This window comes from Leucopleurus acutus (genome assembly GCF_964270905.1).
Source record: "Leucopleurus acutus genome assembly, chromosome: 3".
Lineage (NCBI taxonomy): Eukaryota > Metazoa > Chordata > Mammalia > Artiodactyla > Delphinidae > Leucopleurus > Leucopleurus acutus.
Genome location: NC_139145.1, coordinates 87,566,283 through 87,585,454, shown reverse-complemented (window position 1 = coordinate 87,585,454; position 19,172 = coordinate 87,566,283). Strand labels below are relative to the sequence as shown.

The 19,172-nt window shown below is 33.9% G+C and overlaps 1 protein-coding gene across 4 annotated transcripts in view; it reads left to right on the top strand.

Annotated features, from left to right (window-relative positions):
- The window catches only part of FER (FER tyrosine kinase), a 470,748-nt gene that overhangs the window by 114,737 nt on the left and 336,839 nt on the right, over positions 1-19,172 (top strand). For 2 of the 4 annotated variants that reach the window (XM_082836311.1, XM_082836310.1), the window contains 3 exons: positions 11,615-11,798; positions 14,060-14,197; positions 14,800-14,919. In XM_082836311.1, coding sequence (XP_082692437.1) covers positions 11,615-11,798; positions 14,060-14,197; positions 14,800-14,919 — 442 coding nt within the window. Of the gene's footprint in view, positions 1-206; positions 274-11,614; positions 11,799-14,059; positions 14,198-14,799; positions 14,920-19,172 lie in introns of those variants that run through there. The other 2 variants (XM_082836312.1, XM_082836313.1) reach the window with 2 other exon arrangements.

The window sequence follows — 19,172 nt, the reverse complement described above, 5'->3', positions numbered from 1 at the left end:
CAGATGCTGAGATGTTATGTGGGATGGAATATGCTACATGATTAATTTATATTCTGCAGATAACGTCCTAAAAATAATATGAAAGTTCAATAATATGGTTTGTCCCTATTTTGCTTAGTTTTATTAAGTAAACAAAGCTAAGTTTCATATACAACAAGATTAAGAGAAGTTATGTCCTTTTGCTGATTTTCCTCTATATTTTATAGGTGAGCTCCTTAACAATATTAGTTTTGGACTTGATTACTAGAAAGATGATATAAACAGATGCAGAAGGTAAAATTGTAATCTTTCTATAACTTCTAATTTTAAAAAAATTATTTAAGTTTAAATTTATTTTTTTAAAGTAAGAACTATATTAATTTGTGCATTTTCTTGTTATGTGCCAGGCACTGTTATTTGCATAATTGATCTTGTAGATAACAGAACACATGGAAATCCCTGCCTCCTTGAGCTTACATTTTAGAACAGAAGATAGCTAATTAGTAAAATAAATAAATGAAACATATAGTATGTTAGGTGGTAAAAGGTAAAGTGGAGAAAACACGGTAGGTAGATAGGATGTTGAGCGGATGATCAGGTTAGTTGTCATGGAGAAAGACATTTAAATGAAGAGTGAAACAAGTGAGGGAGTGAAGCATGTGATTACCTGGGGCAAAGAGTACTCCAGGTAGAGGGAAAAGCCAAAGCAAAGTCATTGAGATGGGATCATGTGTGGCATATTTGAGGAGTGGTATAGACACCTGTGTGGCTGGAACTGAGGGGTTGATAAAGGAAAGTTGTGGAGCTATGAGATGAGGTCAGAGAGGAAGAATGATGGTGGGTGGTACGGGAGGCACAGCTTACCCCGGATCTTGCTGGTTCTTTTAAAACCCTTGGACTTTTACTCTGAGTAAGGTGGAAAACCATTGGAGGGTTTGAGCAAAGGAATGACATGAACTTACATTTTAACAGGATAATTCTGGTAGCTTTGTTGAGAATCATATGAGTGGTTGGGGAAGGATGTAAGTAAGATTACTTCTAGGCTATTGGAGTAATACAGGCAAGGATTCATGCTGGCTTGGACCTGGGTGGTAGCAGCAGAGGTGGTGAGAAGCGGGCAAATTCTGGATACACGTACAATTGATTCTTGTTATTTATGGTAGTTATATTCTAAAAAGTCACTGTGAATACTAAATTAGCATTAGCTGATTACTGAATCATTGCCCCTGGTGAGCATAACATAAGGGATTAGATCCCTTTAAGCAGGTTCACAACATTTTCGACAGTTGATCAATACATCAGTTTGTTTTTTGTGTGTTTCTGTTTAAAGACACCTTCTTTAATATATATTGTTGACTCATTAACACTGAACTCACAGCTAGCAGTACTATAACTCACGACTAAACAACGCTATCTAACACATATTTGCTCTATCAGGGACATCACAGCCTCCTTGAGCATAAGAATACTAGGCAGCACTTCAGCACTCTGCTTGGGGGTCATTTTAAAAGCAAAGTTACCATCGAAAAGCACAAAAATGCAAAAAGTGTGGAACTAAATAGACTACAAAAACGAGTTTACAGTAGAAGAGCTGAAACAAAAAGGCCGAGCACAGCTTTTCAACCTCAGTTGAGAATGTGTGTATCAGGTGACTCCTTTGCTGCTCTGCATGTGTGCATGTCCATGATTGACCTGAAAAGCAATGTGTGTATCAATTTTAGGATTAAAAAGAAATTTTAGGCAGTAGGTCTGAATTCATGGAAATATGGAATCCATGGATACTGAGGATTTATTATATACTGAAAGTAGAGCTTAAGGATTTGCTGATGAATTAGGTGTAGAGTGTGAGAGAAAGAAGTCAAGAATGATTCCAATATTTTTGGCCTGAGCAATGGGAAGGATGGCATTGTTGTTACTGAGATGGAGAAAAATAGAGGAGGAGCAGATTTGGAGGTGAAGATCAGGCGTTTGGTTTTGAGATTCTTATTAGACATCTAAGTGGAGATGTCAGATTTGCACTTGGATCTCTAATTTTGGAGTTCCAGCGAGACTGCTGGGGTTGAACTATCAATCAGATTGTTAATTGATATTTAAAGCCATGAGATTTGATGATATTACAAAGGGTGTTAATTAAGATAGAAAAGAGTCCTAAGTCTGAGCCTAACATTAAGAAGTCACAGAAATGCGGAGGACATTGTAAAGAAGACTAAGATAAAAGGAAAACCAAAAGAATATTATTATTCTGGAAGCCAGATGGGGTGAAGGGATTTCAAGGAAGAACAAGTGATCACGTGATTTGCAGTTGCATGCTGCTAAGACAAAAGATGAGGACTAAAGTTTGGATTTAGCAAAACGTGCGTTATTGGTGACTTTGACAAGAACAGTTTCAGTGGAACAATAGAAGGAAACACCTAAATGGGATGGGTTTAAGAAAGAATGAGAAGAAAAAAACTGGAGATAACTAGTATACACAAATCTTAGAAATTTTGCAGTAAAGGGAAAGAGAGAGATAGGGAGTTAAGTAAAAGAAGTAGAGTCAAGGGGGAATTTTTTTTAAAGATTAGGAGCTATTATAGCTTGTTTGCTGACAAAAATGTTCCCATGAAGAAGGAAAAGTTGATGAGGCAGCAGAATGAAGGAAGAATTGCTGGAGCAATGTCCTTGTTGTATAGGACTAGAGAATGGATTTAGTACACAAGGGAATGGATTGGTCTTAGCTAAGAGCAAGGGCAGTTTATTCATTGAAATAGTGCAAGAGAGGCTACAGCCTTATTCAGATAAGAGGTTAGATAGACTGGTGAGAGCTTGTGGAATTTCCCTTGAGATTCCATTTTTCCCCCCTTAGTGGGGTTCATGGGCTCCCTCTTCATACTTATATGGTTCCAAATTCAAAATCACATGGTACATATCAGTAAGTAGACAGTGAAAACTTTTTCTCCCACGTATTACCCAGTTTTTTTTTTTCCACCAGGAAACCAATATGAAGTTTCTTCTAGATATATTCTACTCGTAACCTGTGGCTTTTAAACCATTTCATTAAGAATATTCATCAACTTATTAGATAACCTTGTATATTATAGCACATTATTAGGAGTTTTAGATCGTGACTAGTTGGTTATCCATACTAAATAGATGGTGATCTCTACACTCCCTCTTCTACAATTATATCCTAACATTATGATGACTGTTTTGTGAACCTCCATCTTAATTTTCTTGTCAAGCATTTTTAAGGAAGAGGCTATGAATATGTGTCTCTCACAGAACTTAGGACGTCATGGAATCTGGATAAAGATTTAAAGGATGAATTCCCTTAATTTGCTGTAAATGTTGTTCTCCCACACACTTAACTAGTCTTATGAAGCAGAATGATAGTTTTTTTTTTTTTTTAAATTCTGGCTGTTTTTATCTATTAATATTACCTATAGTGTAAGCATACCTGCTTTGAAACATACATATTAAAACTAAATTTTTTTCTATCACTGAGACTTTTAATCTCTAGGCTAAATAACTGAATTTTTTAATTTAGTGAATATTCAGGTACTTCTGAGCTTTAATCAATTTTTACAACTTTCCATTTTTAACTTTTTATTTTGACATTATTTCAGACCAATGGAAATTTTGAAAGAATACTGCAAAGAATTTCCATATATATTTCACCCATATTCTCTAAATATTAATATTTTAGCACATTTACTTTATCCTTTTCTTTTTCTGTACATGAGAGAGAAACAAAAACTGGTTCTTCTGTCCTTTTGACATGTTCCTGTTATTTATTGAGCACTTATTTTCTGGCTCATCTTATACCCTTTCTGCTCTAGGTCTTGCTTCATTTCCCTAAGGAGCTATAGTTCCATTTAGTAGAAAATAGTATTTAGAAACCAATATTTGGGCACTGGGTGTGCTCATTGCTACTGGGATGTCTTTGTTTTAGGTCCTTTCAATGGATATAGATAAGAAATAAACAAATGTACGTGCACACACACACACACACACACACACACACACAAATACATCTGTGCCTATTTCTATACCTATTGCTCTATCTATAGTAAAACTGAAGTATTCACATTGATATTTCCAATTCCAGTTGAACACCAAATAGTTCATTCTGTCTTTTCCTATTTATGTATTTGTAATTTCCTTCTCTGACAGTGAGACACCTGGCTACTATTATTCACAATCTACTTACTTGTTCAATCCTAAAATAACAGAAGATAATTTCAGAATTGCTAATTTATGCCTCTGAAAAAAGAAACCTACTGACTACAGTTCAGTATTTGTTTAGACCTCTTTTTGTCTTTAGTCTTCCTCTGTAGTCAAATACTGTTTCCAAGGTTACTTGGATTAATGCTTTCCTTCCCCACTCCTTTCAGTGTGGTTACATTACTCACTGGGAAATACAGTTTGGTTCATTTGTTTCTATTGTGTCCCATTTTAGGTTGTTTTTCTGCTCTTACCCTTGTTGATTTTGTTTATTTTGTTAATGGTTAGACATTAATGGTTTCAAAAGTCAGAACTGTACAAAAGTAGATATTTAGAGAACTATATCTTCTTTAACTATATCTCTTTATTTCTTATACAAAAACTACAATATTATGATATGTTTTTTATTTTGATTTTCTACCTGACATTGTATCCTGAAAGATCTCAGTATTTCAGTTTGTAGATTTCTTTGTTGTTCTTTTTAATTGCTGCATAGCACTTCATTATAAGTTATTCAACCACTTTCCTATGTATGGACATATAGTTTATTTGTAGTTTTTTCAGTTATTTACACTACTACCATGAATAAGCTTGTGTGTAAGGTTTTTTTTTTAATTGTTGAAAGAATATCTTAAGCATAAATTTCTAGAAGTGTGAATGCAGAGTCAAAATATAAATGTGTTTGTAGTTTTGTTAGATATTGCCAAATTTCCTTCTATAAAAATTATACCGATTTACATTCCCACTAGATATGTATGAGTATCAGTTTCCCCACATCCTTGCCAAAACAGTGTTTGCCAATTTGGTACATAATTTTGATTTGCATTTCTTTTATTATGAGTGAGGGATTGAGGTTGACCACCTCTTTATACGTTTAAAGGCCATTTTAAAGTATTTATTTTTTAGCGAGTTCTTTTGCCCATTTAAAAAAATTGAAGTTTGGTCTTTTTTTTCCTTAAAATTTTAAGGATTTAAAAGGTATATTACGGTGAATAGCCCTTTATCTGTTATACATGGTACATACATTTTCTGTGAATTTGTTGGTCGTTGTTTGACTTTATGGTCTTTTGTCCACAAATGACGATACTTTAGCTACTCATACTGCTGTGAGAAATAAACGTCCTTTGTCTCTGTCCCAAGAGTCTTGTCTCTTTTGGCCACATCCATGAAATTGAGGCAGCCTAACTTTTTAACTTGCCAAGTAGGGTAGAATCTCATTCTTTTCATGTTCTTGACAAAGATTTGTGTCCTTTTATTTTTCTTTATTTTCTTTTTCTGCAGGATTTTTTCTTTTTCCCTTTATCAAAGTCCCTTCGTTTTAACCATTTCTGCCTGAAGTATTACCTTTCTAAGACTGCCTCCTTTATCTTCCATATGCACTTTTACGTCCCTTCCTTGTAGTCAGTTCGGTGACCTACCATTACACGTTTTCAGTACTTTCACATGTAGGGTGGACCTTCTTATTCTTATGGTGGTTTTAGATGAGTCTTAGGCATACTGCTATCTCTTCTCTTCTCTCTTTAGTGCATTTTTCTTTTCTTTTTTTTTTTCAGAACAGTCTTTGGTGTCCATGAATGCTTGCAGTGGGAGGGTGAGAGATCATTTGCAAAGATTTGATGTTTATTTTTCTACTCATTGAAAATTTTAAATTTGGACATTCTCTGCCTATTATACTGAGGGTGCAGGTTTTGTTTTTCTTTTTGTTCTTTATTATATTTTTAGGTGATACGTGGGAGATTCAGAATTATGCTGCTGCCCAGCTACTCAGAATCGCCCCATGCACAGCTTTGCAGTTAGAGAATATAGCTTTGGGACTTCCCTGGCGGTCTAGTGGTTAAGACTCCCGGCTTCCACTGCAAGGGGCGTGGGTTTGATCCCTGGTCGGGGAACTAAGATCCCTCAAGCCGTGTGGCCAAATAAATAAATAAATAATTAAGGGAAAAAAAGAGAGAGAATATAGCTTTGACCATGGTATATCATTCAATTTATAGGCTATTAAAAAGACTGTGGGTCAATTGAATCTAGCAGTCACTATATGCAAGGAAATGATATTTCCTTGCTTGTTATTTCCAAACTAGAGAGCTTGCTTTTTAAAGGTATTTTATATTGAATTTTAAAATATCACTGTTTTAGTTCCTTGAACAGTTTAAAACTCATAATGCATTTCAATAAATATTTCTTGATTGATACATCAAATTTTTTTATACTAGGAAATTTATTAAAGCTAGCACACTGTGGATGCACATCTTGTATTTTTTTAATGCTTCATAGGAGCATATAATCAAAAAGGTTTTCTCAGCTCTCCAAATTCTGTGTCTTCTTTAGCCTTTGTTGTTAACTGTGCATTGTGACAATTTTCTGCCATTTGATTTCCATCACAACCCAATGGATGGGGAAGGGCACATGATTTAACTCCCAGGATTAAAAATTAGAAGCTAAAATTTAGATTAAATGATCTGCTTGGGTTGCACAGCTAAACAAAGGAGGAGCTGAGATGAAAATTGGCTCAGAACATCACTGAGTAAAATAGGTAGCTCATTCATTGTTCCCACATATCATACTTGAACTTTAGCTTCCAAGTGAAAAAACATATGCGGACATTTAGGCCAAATAACTTGTAAGTTAAGATGAATTCTCATTCATTTTCTTTTTACTCAGAGTAATAAGTAAACGTTATATAGTTGAGGAGGAGCGTTTTGAAAGAAAGGAAAAATGTTAAGGTGGGAGAATATTTATCCAAATCAAAGCAGAGACTACTTGCAGTTTACTTTTGGAAAATAATCACTTCTCATTTATTATCCAGAGACTTTTCACCATAATATTTAACAAATGGTAAATGCTTCAGAAGTTTATAATAAAAAATACTTGACTTTCTAGACTAGCTTAATGGCTAGTCTAGCCTGTCTCTTATAAATGTCAAACATACATAATTGAGTTTTGCTGGCTTCATAATATTGTTTGTGGCATGACGCTGTATACACACTCTGTTACTACAAACATTAAACGAGTTTGTCAACAAGTGGTGGAAAAGAATTGTAATTCAGTCTCTTTGTGAATTTCATTATGTGGAGGAGGAAAAATTGAATGTTTTTCTCCCTGTTAATTGACACATAGAATAACTCCATTTCCTGCTTCAGTGCTTCTCATCATTTGGGAAAAAAAAAAAGCATACAGCAACAGAGGTATGACTCTGTGTCTGTCATTAGAATTTATTCACTCTGTGTACTTCACATTAATTTTAAGCTCAAGTGTAGTTATTTAAAAGTTAAGAAAGTATAATATTGATCTGAGATATATTCTGAACCAAAAAGCTGTGTGGCAGGAATGGTGGTGGGTAGTATTTTGCAATATATTTTACGTGAATGGAATTTAAAAAAATTTAGGGCTTCCCTGGTGGCACAGTGGTTGAGAGTCCACCTGCCGATGCAGGGCACGTGGGTTCGTGCCCCGGTCCGGGAGGATCTCACATGCCGCGGAACGGCTGGGCCCGTGAGCCATGGCCGCTGGGCCTGCGCGTCCGGAGCCTGTGCTCCGCAACGGGAGAGGCCACGGCAGTGAGAGGCCCGCGTACCGCAAAAAAAAAAAAATTTTAGTTGTAACTTTGGTTTTCACACAGTATTACTATTTCTTGAATTTACTTACATAGTCTCTTTGGAACCCTAAATGTTTATTTTAAAACAAATCAAGAAAAAGTACAATAGAATCCCGTTTCAAATCATGGCAGATGAGCATGTTTTTGAAACTTTTTGTTCATGTCTACAAGGGAGGAAGTATGGGGTGCATGCCCAAGTACATCTTACAACCAAGTGCACGAGTGTCTATGAGCGTAGAGGACAACAAACAAACCAACAAAAGAGCCCGACTACGACATACCCCATTTTCAGTTTTAGACCCAAAGCTGTTTTTAAAGAATCTTTTAGCATTATGTATTATTATTTTAATGTAATGGATTCTGCCTCAGATGTTTTCAAAAGCATTTGTTTTCTAAATTTGCTAATGACCACTGGTAAGCTATTGATAATTAGATTTTGGCTATGATAGCCTTCTTCAGATTGTTGGTCATACACTGTATCTGATAAAGAGAAAAAAATTATTTGGGAAGTTCTTAACTTTTCTAATGTAATTTTGGATTATAAAATCTTAGTGAGCTGAGTGTTGTATATTTCATGCATCATTTCTACACCAGCTAGAAAGACAGATGGGTAGTGTGCAGCTTAAAAATCTGTGCAAATAGGAGGACAGATGGGTGGTTTAAATGGTTTAAATGTCTCCATGAAAATATTTGTGTGGAGAGCTTGACTCTTGAAGTTACACTAAAAAATCTAAGTAATTAATTGGGAATAATAGAGTTCATATAAAAAGCAATATTTTTAAAGAAGTGACATAAAATATGGACTTCATTGAATTTACTAGTTATAATTTTTTAACTTATAATAAAAATCAACAAATTAGAATACAGTACTCAAATATTGTTGCCTTATTTTCTTATTATGAACACGTGGACCCCAGAAGACTTCTTTATTACTTAGATTTATCTGCATAATTGTACGTGAACTTTTGAAATGTCTGTTGTCAGAATTTGTTGAATTCCAAGCAACAGCAACTTAAACTAGTTTAAAAATGATGAAGCAAAAACAAAACAAAGCAAAACAAAACCAACTCAAGGAAAAAGGCCTTAGAAAGGGCTGTTCTGGCAACTTCTGCAGCAAATGTTCATGGACTTTCATTCCAGCAGGTGTTCAGGCATTAATGTGACATAGCTCCCAGCCGAAAGATTGGTACCTATTTCGTTGGGAATACAATTTGGATCTTGGGTAGTATCTTCACATGGGAGTCTCCCCCTGACTCATGTGGGTAAGCAGAAAAGGGGGTTGTCATTTTAGAGGAAGGCTGCAGGGCTGGCCGTAGAAGTATCAATTGTACTGGCTCTTTTAGAAATGTGTTTCTGCAAGAAGGATGCTAAGTAGCAATGTTTATGGGTAAATAAATATAGTAGTCTATGAAAAAATTATTAAAGTAACTGTGAACATGTAGGCAGATGTGTTCCTGAGAATGTTAAAAAATCATTTGTGATTAGCATTATTGAAGTGGTTTATTAATTCCTAAGTTAATGCCATACAGAGTAAGTTACAACTACTCTAGGGATTTATATTAGATGAGGCAAAAATTTTATTGGTTTCTGAATGAACATTTTTAAAAATTCATAATTCAAATGATATAGTTTTAAAAAAAATCACAGAGCATCCTTCATAATAAGGGGAAGAATTTTTTGATGAATTTCTTATTTCAGTTATGTATTTAAAAATTTATATGATTATTTACTAGTTCATGGTGTAAAATATATTATCCTGTGGGTTGCAGTCAAAAAGTGAGAAAATCCACTCGTTTGATGGCTAATGTTATCTTTTTCTGACCCCTTCATATCAGAACTGAATTAATATGTTTGCTCCCATCCTCCCACTGTAGTGAATCTCTTTCACTCTGCATTAGAATCTCTTTCCAGTCAGCTGTGAAAGGGTTAGGAAATATACTCTAGTGATTAAGTTATTTTCTCATCAACAGGTTCTTTATATTATAAAGTGAAATAGGTTATCCAGGGCGACATTTTGTGAATAACTTGGACAATTATGAATATCCCTCTGAATAGGAACCAGCCAATGGTCTGTGGCTAGAGAATTATGCTCTGTAAAATATTATGCAGCTCCCCGGAAGAAGTCAGTGGTGGTTCTAGTATCCAGAAACACTAGATTTTGTTAGTAATAGAGACATACCAGTCTGCTGGAAAGTTCTGTTTCCTTTTTCACCAGCTGGATGTAGTTCCTTGCCTCAGAATTAGAAAAGTGATGAGAAAAGCAAGAAAATTGTTCTAATTCTATTGCTGTACCTGAGCATGTTCTGAGGTTTCCTCAGTCTGCAAAATCCCTGGCCTTTTCTCTGCTTTTGGCCCTTGGCTGAGGACATTCTCCAATAGGGAGTACTTTTCTGACTCCTGTCTATAGGGAATACCCAGATGGATGCTGAGCCTGAACAGAGTGGAAGCAGAGGAGAGCCTCTGGTGTCTAAAATTCTCAACATAAGATCTATTTTGGGGGAAGATTCATTTGGAGGAGTCTCTTTGGATAGAGGGCAAAAATTAATATATACTTTGAAAAGTTTATTCACTAAATCTAAATAATTGACAAGAAATATTTATTCAGTTTGCATCAAACATTGAAGATCTGCTTAAAAATTTCATTTATTTGTATAGTCATTCATTTATATTGCCAGTCTATAAATATTTTCTGAATGATTTTAGTAAAGGAACCACAAAAAGTTTTTTTTTTAATTAATTTATTTTATTTATTTTTGCTGAGTTGGGTCTTCGTTGCTGCGCGTGGGCTTTGTTGCAGCGAGTGGGGGCTACTCTTTGTTGCGGTGCGTGGGCTTCTCATTGCGGTGGCTTCTCTGTTGCGGCGAGCAGGGGCTTCAGGAGTTGCTGTGCGTGGGCTTAGTTGCTCTGCGGCATGTGGGATCTTCCAGGACCAGGGCTCGAACCCGTGTCCCCTGCATTGGCAGGCGGATTCTTAACCACTGCACCACCAGGGAAGTCCACAAAAAGTTTTAGTTCATAAAATTATCATCTCCTAGACGACTTCTGTATCAAGTTTAAATTTCTCTGTTTGATTTCTAAGTCATTCACAACCTAAAACTGTCCTACCTGTACAGACATATTTCCTTCATTTCCTCAAAACTTGCTGTCTTTGAGCTTACTGCTTTGCTTGCCTATGGAACATTGCTTATTCTCTTCATGTTTTCACTCAGTATTCCAAATCACTAGACCATGGGTTGTATGTCAAAGACTCTGTTTTGCCAAATACTCAATTCTCAATGTCTAGCACAGTTCCTGGGGGTGAACAGTTAATAATTTTTACTGAATGAAAGGAATGAAGAAATGGAGAAAGAGAGGGTGAGAGGGAGGAACTGTTGTCTATCCTGTCTTTCTTATACCTTTCCAGACTTGCCTCATCTTTTAAGGTCTGTTTTCTCCACAGACTCCTCTGACTTCCCTGGTCTTTATTCATATCTCAAACCTAGACCTCAGAATTTAACATTATTTACAAACTTTCTTGTTTTCTTGGTTATACAATTTCATGTGCACTGTTGTTCCAGTTTGGTGTGAGCTCCTTGAAGATGAGAAGGATCATATATCTGTACAGTTTTTCAAAAAATTGTACATTAACCTTTATTCACCAAACATTTACTGCAGTGCATGCTTCCTTCAGAGCATCCTTTGTACAAAGTACTGGCAAATAAACACAGTATGTGTTCAGTAACCTTTTGATTATTCATAAAATATATGAGATAACATGAAATAGTGGTAACTCAGTTTGCACATAGTGAAGATAGAACTTTTAAAATTATCTCTTTGCTAACTTTATTGAATTTTTTTCAGGGAAAGAAACTGAAAAGGCTAAGGAACGTTACGACAAAGCCACAATGAAACTTCATATGTTGCATAATCAGTATGTATTGGCATTGAAAGGGGCGCAGCTTCATCAGAATCAGTATTATGACACTACACTTCCTCTGCTTCTGGATTCCTTACAAAAGATGCAAGAAGAAATGATAAAAGCACTGTAAGATACATTTCCTATTTGATATAAAATCCCTTCATAAAATGATTTTAACATTTTTTTTTCTGCTAGTTCACCTTTCGTATAAAAATTATCTTTGTTTTGTAAGCTGCATCATTGAACTAGCTCAATGGGTATTTCACACCTCTTCTACCTTGGTTTTCACTGTTATCCTTTCAGTTTACACTCACTCAACTCTGCAACCTTCTAGCTAGCCCCAAGAATGTCTCTTATTTTTGTATGTTTTTGTTTTGCTCCAGTTAGCTAGAAATTTAGCTGAAAAAAAATCTTTAGTTTGACAAGTGTTAGTTTTTTTTTGTTTGTTTGTTTTTGGCCGTGCCACACAGCTTGTGGGATCTTAGTTACCCAACCAGGGATTGAACCTGGGCCCTCGGCAGTGAAAGCACAGATTCCTAACTACTGGACTGCCAGGGAATTCCCTTGACAAGTGTTAAGAAGTGGATATCTACCTCCAGAGGATTGGGTTTAAATCTGGAGCAACTGATAAACCCAAAGGAAATAACTTTTTGGTTTATTTGCCAGCTTTTTGTTGTATGAGATTAAAATGAACAAATGTTTATTGAAGTTCTGCTGTATACAAAGCACCCTGGTGCTTGCAGATGTAGAGATGAGTAGGTCATAATTTTTGCCTTTAAGGAGCAAACAGCGTTGGTCAGTAATTCAAATGCATACATGTTTACCATACAGATCAATTCAATATGCCACCCTATGGTAGACTTCATCCCCTTTATATGCTGGTTTAGGTGATCCCCCATTTCCCAAAAAAAGATAAAGTGTTTTTAGTCAACTTGAATATGTCAACTTTTAAGGGTATTGATGAAATAGTGAAATATCTACTTAAAATATTTAATTCATAAATTTAGTAATGTCTACTTTAAATTACACATTGTTGATCTATAAACGTTGCCTTTCCTACTTTCATTTTATGAATCAATATTTTCTCAAACTCTCCATATGAATCTTCAATAATAGTGTCTTCATCATCACAAGAACATCCTTTTTTGAGACATATAATAGTTTCACACAGTGTGTTATCTTTACTTTGTTATCAATTTTTTTAGATCTAGCATTTAAAAAAATCCAAGCATGATAATATCACTGAAATTGAATCCTATGTCACAAGTACTCATTCATATAACATTAGGAGACTTCTTCCTTTTTTTCCCCATTTGTCTTAAAGATGTGTTAATGATCTCCACATCATAACCACTTACTGTTTTGCTTTTTAAGAATTATCTAGATAGTCTTATTTATATTAATATCATTCAGTACTATCAATTGTGAGGTCATAACCCCAGGGATATTTACTAAATCTGTATTAAATTTCTCTGCCTCCCTCTTTTCTTTAAACTGTGTCTATCAGGTCATTTCTGTAATCATTCCAAGCTAGCATTGCCTGAAGCAGTTTGAATTTAATTTTTTTTTTAACCCAAACAGTATTTTGCTGTTCAGAATGAAGTAATTGAGAGAATGCTTCATAATAAGAGAAATTTTGTAGGATTACTTTTTATGAGTGATGATTTTGGAAAAGAAAAACAAACAAGGCCTTATATTTATTTGGGCATATGCAGGATAAGCTTGTTTGTCCACACTTTTTAAGGCTACTAATGAGCAATGGTATATTTTTACAGCATAGCATTCTTAAGTTGGAGATTGGGTCTTTGTAACAGAATAGTTTTTCCTTTTGCATTTATTAGAAAGGCCTAATAACTTTTATGATTATTTTTGCTACTAACTGGAGGTCAGGAGAAGATTGAGATGTCATTGAAGGTATAAACCAATTAAACTCTGTAAATATAATATGAAAAAGAGCAGAGGCCCAGGAGCAAGAGAAGAACCAGGAGCTAGGGCATGTGAGGAAGTGGCAGGCACTGAACGAAACATTAAATAGACAGGAGTTCATTCACAGTTCCATGTTACGGAATCAGCATTTCAGTGGTGATGTTTAGAAACGGAAAGTGGTTAGCACTGGCTTACACTTTAGATATGTTAGATAGATATTGGAAGATGTAATGCCTTACTCTAGATCATTTACAATTATTATATTATATCAAATGTAAGTTGTTAATCTGTACACGTGTATAATCCCTTCACTTCACTATCCAGGTATATGAAATAAGGTGGTGTGTTAAATCACCATCTGTAAAAATTGGCATTATATTTCATATTGTTTTCAATTCTTTTTGGGCCTATGTTTCCCTGATAAAACTTTAAAATGTTGTTAAATTTTCTTTTCTTTTCAGGAAAGGTATATTTGATGAATACAGCCAGATAACCAGTCTTGTTACAGAGGAAATAGTGAATGTCCATAAAGAGATTCAAATGTCAGTTGAACAGATAGACCCTGGCACAGAATACAATAATTTCATAGATGTTCACAGGTATGTATGATATTTTCATTCTTCTTTCAGTATTTATGACAGTATTACTTTTTTTTAACCATATAATATTTAACTGAATTAAAATAAGAAATATTGAAGAGCTTATTAGGAAATAGTCTATTTCATTATTAATTTGTTTTTAATTATTTTCAAAATCCTTTCTCGATAACTAATTTATATAATGATCTTGAAAAGTTTTTCAGTTGTTACTACATCACTGCTTAAACCCATATTTAATCCATGAAATTGTATTTTCTTTTTAACAATTATATAATAATAATAAACATGGTTTTCTGTTAAACTTTATAGTAATAATATATCAATTATTTTTTCATGCATGCATCATCTTATTTTATACTCATTACCATTGAGGAAGGAATAAAGCAGGTTAATATCTGTATTCTACAAATGAGGAAGCTAAGCTGAAATTACTTGACTAGATCTTTGAGGCCTAAGGTTTAGTTTGATTTATTCTATTTGTTTTTACTCTACTTTGTTAACATAATTTTAAATAAGAACAAATATTCTGCCTTTGGTATGTACTAAGACATATTATGATAGTACATTCATATTGATAAAAATTATTTGGCATACTTTACTAGAACGACGGCTGCTAAGGAGCAAGAAATTGAGTTTGATACTTCCTTACTGGAAGACAATGAAAATCTACAGGCAAATGAGATTATGTGGAATAATTTAACAGCAGAAAGTTTGCAAGTAATGTAAGTATTTAGAAAATCTGAAGCTTAAATATTAGTGTTACTACTTATAGTTAAACTTTATCAGATTTAAAATTCTAATTTTTATTTTCTTGGAAGTAATGAAAAGTAAATTAAACATGAATTGATCTTTGGTCAGAGTGAAATGTTTTGAGAAATATTTTAACTTTACCCATTATCATCACTAATTTCGGTAATTCTGAAAATCAAAATTCTGTGTGATGTTACATTCATTTGCCCAGTTATTGCTGATATCTTATATTGGAATAATGCTTTATTGTTTCCAAAATTTATAGAAATTTTTTTTATCCCATTTCATTCTCTAAATAGCAGAACCATTTTGGAAATGAGGACATTGAGTGTTAGAGATAAGAAGAGACTTACAGATGTCAGAAGCATTTAGTATAAAAATTTGACTTTTGAGTTCTTTTCTCTTTATAAGCAGAAGTATCTTCTGTTATAGGCTATTATATCAATTCCTTTTTCACTTTTTGTTATTATTGCATAAAATTTTAAAAGACATTTAAGAAATCTTAATGTGTTTTTTGTCCTTTTCAAACATTTAAGGCTATTAACAGTACATTTTAAAATTTAGAAAACATAATTACGGCATTCTACTTTTAAAGTATATTTAAAGATATTTAACCTCTCTGCTGATTTTGTTCAGGAGCAACACAAAGAAACTTATATTTATTAATAAGTGTTGTATGTACCTATACCTGTGTGAGAACTACAGCCAGAAATGATTACATACTTATTTTCTTTTCAGTATTGGACATGTTATATCATCTGACTTATTGAAATTTTACCTCAAAAGACACAGCCGAAAGTTCCTATCTATGTAATTAAGCAATCTCCCTTCTGTTGTTCAGTGACGTTGTAGTGTTACAGATAATTAAGTGGTAGGATCCTGGAACTAGCTCTTGGTAAGGGGTTTAATGTATTTAAAGTCGGCCAGATGGAATGAAGAAACTAACAAATGCTTGTTGAATTACCTTGTCCAACATGAAGGCTTAATAGTTACCGGGGAGTGACCGTTGATGAGAGGAATGGAGGCATGGGAGTACCCTGCATTAGAGGGTCTTTTTGAGCAGCCATAATGCGATTCTTGAAGCTATTTCTCAAGTTTTAAGACCCTTCTCGGGAATCTCTCTTTGACTTTAGGTATACTCTTACAATGTCAGCTATCTCTAAACCAGTGGTTCTCACCCTGGGCAATTTTTGTTCCCAGGGGACATTTGACAATGTCTGAGACATTTTTATTTACCAGTTGGGAAGGTAGAGGCCATGGATGCTGCTAAGCAGACTACAGTTCACAGGACAGCCTCCAACAACAAAGAATTATCTGCCAAAAATGTCAGTAGGGCCAAGGTTGAGAAACTCTGCTCTTAACAATAGAGTTGAATGCATGTCATAAAATAGATGGTAGAGTTTCTCAATTCTTGGGTAGTGACAAATTCCATTCCTTAATTCCTGTGCTGCTTGGTGAAGGAACATGACATAAGTTACTCTTGTTTTTTTAAGTCATCATATTGACCCCAAATAATTCATTCATTTATTCATCAAAATATATTTACTGTGTGTTTAATGTTGTAAGGTTTAATACATTCAAGGAGTTTATGCTACAATTGATCAATTTAATTTAATACACCAAGAAGGAATGAGCATATAGATATTGGAGTGTTATGAGGTAAAATTAAAAATAGCTACCTGTTATAAGCTTATGTAAAATAAGAGATTTTGTGACCAAAGAAGAATTTGTTTTATTGCTTTTTAGGGTATAATTAGAGCAAAACTAGTTATATTCATAAATCATTATTTCTTAATTGTGGTGATGAAGCAGTGAACAAAAATGCAATAAATTAAAGGTAATAAATCTTTGATAATGTGATAGATTTAATTGCTTACCTCTTACTGAGGCAAAACTTTAGCTATATTTTGTTGAACAGTGTTTAAATTCAAGATATAAGTTTAAGATTAGACTTTCCTCAAGAATTTTATTCCAAGAATGAGTTATTCAGTGTGTCTATTGGCACTGCTAAAATATTCTAAATTAATTCCATTAAAACATATATGTATGTATATGTGTATATATGTGTGTATATATATTTTAATGTAAGAGGAAAATCTTTCTTTTTACCATAATGTTAGTGTATTAAATGTAAACTTATATCTTTTCTTTCCTGAGGTATTGATTTGATAATTTTGTTGTTTATGTTGGAATATTCGGTGCAATAGAAATGAATGAAACAAATGAACACATAGTTTCCAGAAAAATAAACACAAATGACCAGTAATCCTGTGACAATGAAAGAAATATACATTTTTTAAAAAAGAAGCTATTTCAACTACCAGCTTGGCAAGGATTACGTAATTTGATAGTACCCAGCGTTGTGTAGGATATGGGAAAATAAGCCTTCTTATAAAGTCTTGGCAGAAATGTAAATTAGTATAACCTTTTGGGAGAATAATTTGGCAATATACATCAAAATTCAACTTGCAAACCTTTTAACTTAGAAATTCCACTCCTAGGACTTTAGCATACAAGTACTCAAAGATACATGTACAAGCTTAACATATTGAGTTGGTTGGGTCTGAATCCTAACAGTATGGCTTATTACCTTTGTGAAACTGGACAGATTATTTAATCCTTTTATGCCTCATTTTCCTCAAAATGTAAAATGGTAATAATAATGTCATCCAATTCATAGTGTTGTTACGAAGATTACATGTATGAGTAAATGTGGAATACTTAGAAGAGTCCCTGGCACATAGTAAGTTCGGTGTATTAGTTTTTTTTTTTAATGGAAGTATAGTTGATTTACAATATTATATAAGTTACAGGTGTACAATATAGTGATTCACAATTTTTAAAGGTTATACTCTATTTAGTTATTATCAAATATTGGCTGTATTTCCTATGTTGTACAATATATTCTTGTAGCTTATTTTATGTATAATAGTTTGTATGTTTTAATTCCTTACCCCTATACTGTCCCTCCCTACTTCGGGCTCCCCACTTGTAACCACTAGTTAGTTCTCTATATCTGTAAGTCTATTTCTTTTTTTGTTATATTCACTAGTTTGTTATATTTTTGGATTCCGCATATGAGTGATATCATACAGTATTTGTCTTTCTCTGTCTGACTTATTTCACTTAGCAAATACCCTCCAAGTCCATCCATGTTGCTGCAAATGGCAACATTTCATTCTTTTTTATGGCTGAGTAGTATTCCATTGTGTATATATATATATATATATATATATATATATATATATATATATATATATATATATATATACCGCATCTTTTTTTATCTGTTCATCTTTGATGGACACTTCAGTTGCTTCCATGTCTTGACAATTGTCAGTAACATGGCTGTGAACATTGGGGTACATGTATCTTTTCAAACTAGCATTTTTATTTTTCCAGATATATACCCAGGAGTGGAATTGCAGGGTCATATGGTAGCTCTATTGTTAGTTTTTTGAGAAACCTCCATACTGTTTTCCATAGTGGTTGTACCAATTGACATTCCTACGAGCAGTGTACGAGGGTTCCCTTTTTCCACATCCTTGCCAACATTTGTTATTTGTGTTCTTTTTTTGATAGCCATTCTGACAGGTGTGAGGTGATATCTTATTGTGGTTTTGATTTGCATTTCCCTGATGATTACCTATGTTGAGCATCTTTTCATGTGTCTGTTGGCTGTTTGCATGTCATCTTTGGGAAAATGTCTATTCAGGTCTTCTGCCCATATTTTAATCAGGTTGTTTGGTTTTTTTTTTTTTTTGATGTTGAGTTGTATGAGCTGTTTATAACTGTTGGATATTAACCCCTTATTGGCCATATCATTTGCAAATATTTTCTCCCATTCAGTAGGTTGTCTTTTTGTTTTGTCGATGCTTTCCTTTGTGATGCAAAAACCTTTAAGTTTAATTAGGTCCCATGTGTTTATTTTTGCTTTTATTTCCTTTGCCTTAGGAGACAGATCCAAAAAAGAATTTCTATGATTTATGTGAAAGAGTGTTCTGCCTGTATTTTCCTCTAGGAGTTTTATGGTTTCCTATCTTACATTTAGGTCTTCAATTCATTTTGAGTTTATTTTTGTACATGGTATTAGAGAATGTTCTAATTTCATTCTTTTATATGTAACTGTTCTGTTTTCCCAGCATCACTTATTGAAGAGACTGTCTTTTCTCCATTGTATATTCTTGCCTCCTTTGTCGTAGGTTTATTAACTGTAAGTATGTGG